General features: G+C 65.5%; 1 protein-coding gene across 1 annotated transcript; it reads left to right on the forward strand.

Annotated features, from left to right (window-relative positions):
- Positions 1-2,386: 2,386 nt before the first annotated feature.
- On the forward strand, positions 2,387-7,306 carry CBX4 (chromobox 4). Its single transcript, XM_049811880.1, has 5 exons — positions 2,387-2,603; positions 2,689-2,732; positions 3,607-3,672; positions 4,443-4,509; positions 5,063-7,306. Exons 1-5 carry the CDS (start codon positions 2,535-2,537, stop codon positions 6,386-6,388), a joined length of 1,572 nt encoding a protein of 523 aa, XP_049667837.1. The 5' UTR covers positions 2,387-2,534; the 3' UTR covers positions 6,389-7,306.
- Positions 7,307-9,951: the final 2,645 nt, after the last annotated feature.

The raw sequence follows: 9,951 nt of genomic DNA on the forward strand, positions 1-9,951 counted from the left end.
AGCAGGTTCTACAGAGATGCCAAGGATGTCTGGTCACACATTTAAAAATATACATATTTTATATCTATGTCTCTATATATATGCAGCTAGCTAGCCCCTGCCCTCCTTATCTCCCATTCCCGGCTGTGTCCTGGGAAGAGCCGAGCCTTCCCGGCCGGGCTGGGCCCAGAGCCGCTGTGGCTCTGCGGGCTGGCCGTGCGCTGCAGCTTACCCAGATTGGAGGGGAATCGCACCAAATTGTGCTGGTCCCTGGGCATTTAGTTTTATTGCAAGCATTAGTGGTTTGTGCTCGGCTTGTCTCCTCTGGCAACAGGAGAAGCTTGAAATGTCAAAGGGGAGGGTTAACAAACTCCGCTGGCATAAATTTCAATGAATGTATGTTTCTTAGGAAAACCGCTAAGTTAAAAAAAAAATATTTTAAATCTTCCTGTCTGTGCTTTCTTTCGGCTGCTGTTCACAATGGATAATAATTCTTACATTAAGCCCCTTCGGCCCTCCAGGGAAATCAAAATTGTAATATCAGTTTGCTTTTTATTGGCTCGGCTCTACGATCGTGGCGGCTGCGTCTTTGTTACGGTCTCCGGCGCGGTGACATTCAGCCGTGCCCCCCCCCCCTTCCCTCCCTGGTGCCCCCCACACCTCCGGGCCCGGGAAGGGTCCCCGAAGGCACAGGCTGCTGCCGACCGGGGCTACGGGGGACGGCGACCGGGAGAGCCCGCAGGCCTCGGCGGGACCGGCCCCGGGGCGGCGGGGGGGGGACACGGACGGACGCGAGCATCCTCGGGGGACCCGGCACGGCTGCCCGACCCCCGGCAGAGAAGCCGCTCCGGGCCGCGGTGCCGCTCGGGCTCGGCCCCGCCACTCCCGCACCCCGGCGAAAGTTGCCGGGGGTCCCGGCCCCGCGGGGAATGGCCGCCCCGTCCGTGGGCCGGCGGGACGCCGCGGCCCGGCGGCACCGGCCCGGTGGTGGCGGCGGGACCCCCGTCCACCCCGGCCCGGGGGCGGCCTCGCTGCGCACCGGGCGCGGTGGCTCCGGTGCCGCCCCGGCCGGGGGTCCCCTCCGCCGCCCCCCGCGCGTCCCTTTTCCCCGGCGGCGGCTTGGGGGGGGGGGGGGGGGCGCAGAGCCCGGCACCTGCGGGGACCGAGGTCAGCCAGTCCCGGGAGCCGAGACCCCCGGGAGGGTCTGGGGGCTCCAGGCGGCACCATCCCCCCTGCCCCCCGGCAGCGCCTTCCTGGGGATTGCCCCACGCGGGGCCGCCCCCCCCCCCCCCCGGGTGCCGTGGCCGGGGCGCGGCTCCCGCCGCGGCGGCGGGGAAGGGCGGGAGCTGCCCGCCCCCACGGCGGGGGCTCCGCACCGGGAAGGTGCCCGGCTGCTGGCGCGGCTCGGAGCGGCCGCGGGGCACGGCCGGCTCCGCTCCACCTGCCCGGGGGAAGGTCGCCTTCCGTTCCGGCACCGCCGCCACGTTCCCCGCAGCAGAGCGGGGAAGGGCTGGGGGTCCCCCCGCTGGCAAGCCGGGGATCGGCGCGGACACGCGTGGGCCTCAGCCTACTGCCCTTCATCCGTTCGAACGAGAAGCGAGTGCGCGGAGCCGCCCGCCCCGGGCTCTCCGCCGGTCCCCGCACGCCGCCGCCGTTTGCGGCTTCCGGCACCGGGCGAGGAAAACTCGCCGCCACCTGCCCCGGGCACCCTCCCCCCGGGTCCTCCGGCCATCTTGCAAGGGGGGGGGGGGGGAATCCCCTCCGGTGGCTGCCCCCGGACCGGGCTCCCCGCCGGCCGCAAGGGACCCGCCGAGCAGCGGGGCGCCCGGCCCGGGAGCGGGGCTTCGGGCTCCTCCGGGCCGGTTCCCGCGGCCGCTCCCTCGCACCCGCCTCCCGCTGCGGGCCGGGCCCCACGGCTGGGAGGCGGCGGGTGCGGGGGGGCGGGCGCCGCCGCCCCCCGGGGCCCAGGGCAGCCCGCGACGTGGCGCGGCGTGGATTCCTCCCGAGGGCTCGTCCCCCGCCCCGGGACCCCGCCGGCACGGCGCGGACATCCTCCCCCCCCGGGCACCGCGCATCCTCCGGGCGGGCCCCCCCCGACACCCCCTTCCTCCCCCCGGGCGGCGCGTGTCGCGCACCTGCCCCGCGGGCTCTGCCGCCCCCCGCCGGGCCCGTGGGGGCCGTGCTGAGTCACGCGTGGGGCGGGGGCCGGGCTGCCCGCGCTGCTCCCCCCCCCCCCCCCATCACCACCGCCGCCCCCCCGGCCCTTCCCCTCCCCTCCCCGCCGCTCCTGCCCGGCCCCCGCCCGCCCCCTCCCCGCCTCGCTCCCCGGCAGGTCTGCGCCAATCCCCCGGCCCCGCCGTTGACGGGCAGCCGGGCCCGGGAGGCGCCGCCTCCCTGACGTCTCGCTCCGGGATTTGCACGGGTTTGCGGTGCCGCGGCGGCCGGGGCTCAGTGTCTGTCGGGTCGGCGGCGGGAGCTGCCGGAGCCGGAGCCCAGCTCGGCTGCAGCGGCGGCCGCGGACGCCCGGCCCCGGCCCGGCCCCTCCCGGCTGCGGCATGGAGCTGCCGGCGGTGGGGGAGCACGTCTTCGCGGTGGAGAGCATCGAGAAGAAGCGGATCCGAAAGGTGAGGAGGGGCGGGGGCGGCGGGGGGCGGCCGGGCGGGCGGCGGGTCCAGCTGACGCCGTGTCTTTGCCTCCCGCGCTCCGCAGGGCAGAGTCGAGTACCTGGTGAAATGGAGGGGATGGTCGCCCAAGTGAGTAACCGAGCGGGGACGGGGACGGGGACGGGGATGGAGATGGGGTTGGGGCGGCCCGGCCCGGCGGCGGGGCACCGCCGCGCTCGGTGCCCCGGGCAGGGCCCCGGCCGGGGCGGGCGGGCGGGCGGCGAGAAGCGACCGCGGGGGCCCGGTGGCGGCGGCGGCGGGAGCCGAGCGAGGCGGGCAGGCGGCGGCTGATGTGCACCAGAAAATGGCTCCTTCCCCCTTTCCCTCCTCGGGAGCCGGGCTCCATATTGCAGAACCGAGCGGGGGGGGGGGGGTGGGGGGGGTGGCGCGGGTAGGGGGGGGTGAGAAACGGGGGGGAATAACCGCAAAAATAACCCGCGCCACCCCGCAGCCCGCGGCGGGCGGGCGGCCCCCGAGAGCCGCCCGCGGAGGCGGAGGCACCGGCCGCGGAGCGAGGGCGGCCGCTGCGGAGTATTTGGGGTTTGCATGACAGTGCCGGCGGGGGGGGGGGGGGGGGGGGGGCGGCGCGGGGGAGGGGGTCCGCGCCGCTGTTCCGGACTCAGCGGCCGGGTCCCTCCTCCGCGCCGCGGCCGCTTTCCTGGGTCCGGGAAAGGGGATTTGGAAAATTTCATCATGACATGCCTAGAATTCCTCCGGAATAATAACTGCGCTAAATAAACAGTTCCGTCCCCGTACCCCCCCCCCCCCCCCGCCCCACGCCTCCCTCTCTCCCTCCCCCCGCCCATCCCCCTCCCCCGGGACCCGAGCCCCGGACACCCGCTCCCGGGCGGGCCCGGTGCTCCCGGCCGTCAGCGGCGGCGGGGCGCCCCTTGCCCGGGACCCCCGGCCCCCCTCCCGGCGGGGCCCCGCGGCTGACGGCCGCTCTCCTCCCCTCTCGCACAAGATATAACACGTGGGAGCCGGAGGAGAACATCCTGGACCCCCGGCTGCTCATCGCCTTCCAGAACAGGTGAGCGGCGGGGAAGGTCGGGGGGGGGGACACGGGACGCACGACGCGGCACGACACCGGGAGGGGCGGCGGGCACCCGCGCCCACTTCGGCAATTGCAGATGCGTCACGGCGCCGGGGGGCCGCGGCGGGGGCGGGCGCGGGACGGGGGCCCGGGCTCGGGCTCCTCGGGGGGGCGGCCCCGGCGGGGCGGGCGGGCGGGCGCGGGGCCGCCGGGCGACGCCTCCGGTTCAAGGTTCCCCCCCGCGCCGCGCTCCCCCCACGCCGCGCCTTGCGCTCCTGCCTGCCCGGGGATTTGATGCCTGCGAGTGGAGGAGGCGGCGCTGCTGCTGCTGCGCTTGGACGGGCTTCGGCTTGCTTTTTTTTTTTTTTTTTTTTCTGCCTTTTTTTTTTTTTTTTTTTTTTCTTCTTCTTTCCGTGCATTTATTTCCTGTAGTATTTTGGCGCAAACTGTAAACTTCAGCCCCTCGCTGCAGCGGGGGGAGGCGAGAGCGGGAAAGTCGTCTCGCCAGGCGCCTGCTGCCTCGGCGGGTCGGCCGTGCCGTTCCCCCCCCGCCCCGTCCCGCCGCCTCCTGCGGGACCCCCGGCCTGCGGCTCCGCACCTGTGGAGCCTCGGCTCCCCTCCCGCCACCCCCTCGCACCAGCTCGCTGCACCCGCGTAGGGTCGTTGGCACCGCAGGAGCTGCCCCGCGGGGGGGGCGCGGGGAGGGTTGCCCCCCGGGGGTCCACGTGCCGCCGCTCGGGCCTCGCCGTGACTCTGTGTTCCCGCAGGGAGCGGCAGGAGCAGCTGATGGGATACCGCAAGCGGGGGCCCAAGCCAAAGCCGCTGGTCGTGCAGGTAAATGCGCGGTGGAGCCCAGCCCCGCACCTCCCGGGCAGCCTGTTTGCAGCGCGGCCCCGTCCCCAGGGAGCCGCTTTCAGCGGGTTTCATCATGCCGAGGAGCCGTGCGCGCGGTCCGGGTGCTTCGCGACGCCCCGGGGACCCCCAGGCCCCAGCGCTGAGCTAATCGGGCGGTCCCAGCCCCCCCCCTCCCTCTCCGGGCTGCGGGGCAGACCCGCTGCGCCCGCCGCCGAGCAGCATTAGCAGGCTGCTCGCAAGCTCGGCAGCAGCGGTCCTGCTTGGCCCCTGTTCTCGGACAGCTGATTGAAGGGTGCTTTTCTTCTTTTCATTGCTTCATTAATCTGGAGCAATGCACGGCCTGTAAGTTGGAGCGGGCTGGGGCTGCCTGCTCGAGGACGCTGCGCCCCGCGATGCAGCGTCCCGGAACGAGAGCCGCCGGAGGCGCGGAGGTTTCACCGGGGCGGGGGGGGGGGAACTTCGGCACCTGCCGGAGCACCGGCACCTCCCTCTCCGGCACCAGCTGACCGCGGCCCCTGGTTTTGCGTTGCAGCTTCCCTCCTTCGCCCGCCGCTCGAACATCCTCACGGGGCTGCAGGACCCCTCCGTGGACAACAGGCCAAAGCTGGATCTCAGCTCCTCCGGCAAGAGCCAGCAGCACCAGTATGAACTCAACAGCAAGAAGCACCACCAGTACCAGCCCAACGGCAAGGAGAGCGGCGTGAAGCACCAGTCCCACAGCAAAGGGAAGTATTACTACCAGCTGAACAGCAAGAAGCACCACCACTACCAGCCAGACCCCAAGATGTACGAGCCCCATTACCAGCCCAGCAGCAAGGAGCCGCAGAGCCAGGCCTGCTTGGACAGTAACAAGAGCCCCCTGGTCGCCCACCCGGACAAGTGGGCTCACAGCCCGGCCAAAAACCTGCTGGGCCCGGTCAAGAACCTCGCCCCGGAGAGCAAGAACGGGGCCGAGAAGAACCTGTCCAGTGGTACCGGGCCTCCCCCCCGGGACAGGGTGGCCAGCAACGGCCTCGGGGGCAAGATGAAGATCGTCAAGAACAAAAACAAGAACGGGCGCATTGTGATCGTCATGAGCAAGTACATGGAGAACGGGATGCAGGCGGTGAAGATCAAGTCCGGGGAGCCTCCCCGGAAGCGGGCTGCGGAGGAGAGGACTCCTAAGAAGGGTGGGGAGGAGAAGCTGGAGGCTTGGAGGAAGCCGGGGGAGGAGAGGGTGGTGGGCAGCAACGCCCTGAGCAAAGCCGAGGGCGAGGGCCGGCAGCCCCCCGCGGAGCTCGAGGAAAGTCCCCGAAAGACTCCCCTGGCCAAGGAGCTGCCCCTTCCTGCGGCGGAGCAGCCCCTGCAGCTCACCACCAAGCCGGACCTCGTGCCCTGGTCCCTGAGTCCCGTCTGCGAGCACAGCCCTTCCTCCATGGGACTGAACCTCTCCAGCCCCGGCTCGCGGAAGCGCTGCCTGTCGGAGCCGCACGCGGAGCGGGAGCCGGGCAAGAAGCGCTTGACCTCGCGCAGCATCAGTGCGCCCACCTGCCTCAGCCCGCCGGCCCCGGAGCGGCCGGAGCCGCCCGCCCAGCCGGAGGTCATCCTGCTGGATTCGGACCTGGACGAGCCCATAGACTTGCGCTGCGTGAAACCGCGGGCGGAGGGCGAGCTGGCCCTGGCGCAGGTGAAGCCGGAGGTGCCGCCGGCACCGGCTGAGAAACCGGCCGTGGAGCCTCCGCAGCCCCAGGAGGCCGTGGAGGAGGAGGAGGAGGCCGAGTCCCTGCAGGAATTCAAGCCCTTCTTTGGGAATATAATTATCACAGACGTGACCGCAAACTGCCTGACCGTGACCTTCAAGGAGTACGTGACGGTGTGAGGTGGGACGGCGGCTGCTCCCCGTGGGAGCTGCCTGCCCGTCCCGGGGCCGCTGGCCCCGCCGCCTCCCTCTAAGGTACTGGTGCCCCTTCCCCGGAGCCCGCGTGCCCCCTGCCCACGCCGCGGCGGCCGAGCCCGCCGTCTCCGCCGAGGGGACGCCGGCGCAGGGCCGGGCACGGTGGCCGTCCCTGCCACGCGGGGCGTCCTCGCCGCTGCTCCCGCCCCGCGGTCGGGGGCTGCCCCGGGACCTGCGGGCGCCAGGACACGCGAGGACGGGGCCTGCCAGTTACTCAGAGTTATAGTATTATATTTTAACAGTGCTAACTTGTCGAGTGATTCTTGCTCCCGTTTGTACGTGGTGTTATTGAAATGTATTGTTTGAGCTGAAAGCTGGTCGCTCTCTGGCCACGCTAATATATTTATTTGTAGGTATTTATATAATGAAATATAAAGCCTAGATTTATGGAGTCCCTAGATCACCTTATAAACTATATCAAACGACTATTTTCTGTTCTCCTTTTTAACCATTCAGCATTTGTTAGTCTTGTCCCCTTGCCCTCCTTACGCCCCGCAGGACCATCCCCGGTATATATTTTTTGATACTGTACACATGTGGTGTTTCTATGTGCAAAAAAAAAAAAAAAAAATCGTTATCTAAAGCTAAACAAGCTATTATAGAAATTGCTGCTATTAGAAATGTCTAAACTATAAGCTTCCAATTATTAATTGCTTGAATGTAAATATTAAATGGAGATGTTGAAAGTGCATTTGATGTTCTGCAGCTAGTGTAGATCGGATTGCAAAGCCCAGCTGCTGGGAGGTGGAGCGCGAGCTGCCAGCGGCGCTTCCTGGTCCGAGGGCTGTGTCGCGGGGGAAGAAATGTATCATGCAATCATTGCAAAGGACTATAAACCTTTACAAAAACTACCGGGATCTGGAGTGCGTTTGTTACTGCATACGGACGGCACAGAAAGCGTCCCTGTGCGGGCAGGCTGTGGCCAGGGTGCCCCGGAGCAGGTACCTGCAGGTTAAAATCTGCTCCGAGACGCGGCGTATCGAATGCAGTTCTGGCTTTCCCCCAAAAGCGCGGACGAGAGCGTGCCGCCCGCGGTGCGTGAGGGCACCCTGTTTGATCCTCGTGCCGCCCAGGCGGGCAGGAAGGCCGTAGGAGGCGGCGGTTCGGTGTTTCCCTCTCCCCACGGTGCCGAGGCAGGGCTGGGCTTCTCCAGAGCAAAACGGGCTGCGTGAGGTCTGCGATGGGAAAACTGGAAGGCGGCTGGGAAGGTGGCTGCGATGGATGGGCGATCGCTAGTTCTCAGCCTCACGCTGCCACCCCAGCGGCGTTATCCCCGGCGTTGGGGAGGGTCGCAGTTAGATGAGAAGTTGAACTTCTCCAGAAAGGAAGATGGTCCAAATTCCACAAAAAAGCCTGCAGACGTCTCTGAACTAGATTAATAATTGCTGGAGTCCACTGAAAATACAGCGCTGGGCTAATTCTTTACAACGTGGCTTGCACGAAGGTGGCAACCTAGCAGCATGCCCGTGGAGCCCGCCTGGGCTGAGATAACAGCACTCGGTGTCCGCTCCCCCCCCGGGATCCCCTATAACGTTCCCAAGCAGAGTCGGGTGTCCTCGGAATCTTGTGCTTGCCAAACTGGCTCCGTTGCCAGTCTTTCTTGTCTTGGACTTTTGCTTGAAGTTGATTTCTCTTCCAGGAAAGTTCTTAGTTAGAACATTGTCGTTGATGGCACATCAATGTGTGCGGACAAGAGCCTCAAGCTTGCGAGAAGCAGAACTAATGGGTTTGGGTAAGGTGGACCCTGCAGTTACGCTGGAGCTACCTGAAGACGCGGGTGAGTTGCCCCTGCTGTGTGCGAGAGCCCAAGGGGTGGGCAGCACCCTGCGGGCTCAGCCCCTGGGTCCTGCTGTGGCACAGTGTCCGTCTGTCCGGGCACGTGGCAGTGCTGTTCCCAGAGCCAAAATAACCCCCTCCGTCTCGTGCTGCCCGCTTCTGGGCCGCCTAGTCCTCCCAGGCGTCATTTTATTTAAATAAATTCAAAAGTTGGCTCGGCGACCGTTCCTTTGCAAATCCTGAGGATTCTGTGGCATCCGCAGAAAGGTGGGGCGGCATCCAGCCAGGCGTCATCTGCTGGGGCTTGTTTTCAGCGGGAGCCACTGCGGGAGCCGTGTCAGCCCAAGTTTTGCCTGCAGACGTTCCCGTGCCGGAGCCAGAGTGCTTTTCCAAGGCAGCTCGGGTTAAATCGGAGGCGAAGCAAACCATTGAGTGTGTGGATGCCGTTTTCTCGGCTGGGACAGCAGCGGAGGTTTGTATCCAAGTGGAACAATCTCGACTGCGGACGTGGTTGTTGCAGACGTCGGTTGTGGTCTGGTGTAGCTCAGGTCTGCTACTCGGTGTGGTGCTCGTGTGGTGGTGGGAATGGCTTCTGGGAGCTTACACCAGAAAGCTGGCTCCATCCCAGCTATTTGGTTAAACTGGTTAGTGTGGGCAAGGTCAATACTGACAGCTCAGTTCTTCTCTTGTCTCAGTTGATGCTTCAAAGTCAATGGAAACTTGTGCACTATGTTTAGTGCTTGTGATTTTCACCTGCCTGCGTGGCGACCCCAAAATCTGATTGTATGTGCACAGAGAGCAAGAGGAAATAGGGGAACTCTGATTAAAATCAACATTTTGCCTGTTAGCTCTGCTGAATCTTAAGAGGGTTTTAATCAGCTCTGCCTGTCACCGGGGCTGCGTGAGTGACGGGCAGAGGCAGCGGTGGCCGAGGGTGCTGGCGAGCAGGTGTCGGGGCAAGAACCTGCGGGCCGTGCAGGTGAACCCCAGCCTGCGCCGGGGGGCTGCCCAGGGATGGTTTGGTGGGAAGCATTTCCTTGCCATCCCAGGCTTAGCTGGCAGAGCAGACGATCAGAAATGATGCATTTCCCTTGATTAATTAAGCTAATGGTTATCTGAAAACAAAAATGGCATGGAAGAGGAGACGCATGCTCAGAATGCGAAATGTGATTTATGAAAGGGGAAGTGCTGCTCGACAGACAGCGGCAGGAGCCAGTCCAGGAGCGGGGCTGGGCAGGCGGGCTCGCTCTGGGGCAGAGTGTCTGCGAAAGGAGAACTTCTTTTTTAGCCAGACAAAGGTAGATGAAACCAGTGGGGTTTCTCACAAATAGGAGGAGGTGTCTTTTAGACGTGGCCTTGCAGGTTCCTGGCCAAAGCCTGAGCATCGCTGCTGCTGTCGTGAGCCGGGTCAGCAGCTTCCTCCTCTAGTCCGTAGGTGTGTGAGACTCTTGGCAATTGGCAGCTGTTTGCAGGTTTACAGTTAGCTCGGGTCCTGAACATCTTAAGAAATGGTTTGTATTGTGTTGCCGGTTTTTAAGGAAACAGCGTTCCTCCGAGTGTGTGCTTTCTGAGCTTCCTTTCCCTACGCCTACCGCTGCTGTATGCACCTAAAATATTGTCTCTGCTGGCAGTAACTGTGGTTTGTTTGAGGCACCATTTCCCGGAAACCACATAGCCAGATATTTCTTAGTTTAATAGTTTGATCATGTTTA

This window comes from Accipiter gentilis, chromosome 10 (assembly GCF_929443795.1).
Source record: "Accipiter gentilis chromosome 10, bAccGen1.1, whole genome shotgun sequence".
In the NCBI taxonomy this organism is placed as follows: Eukaryota; Metazoa; Chordata; class Aves; order Accipitriformes; family Accipitridae; genus Astur; species Astur gentilis.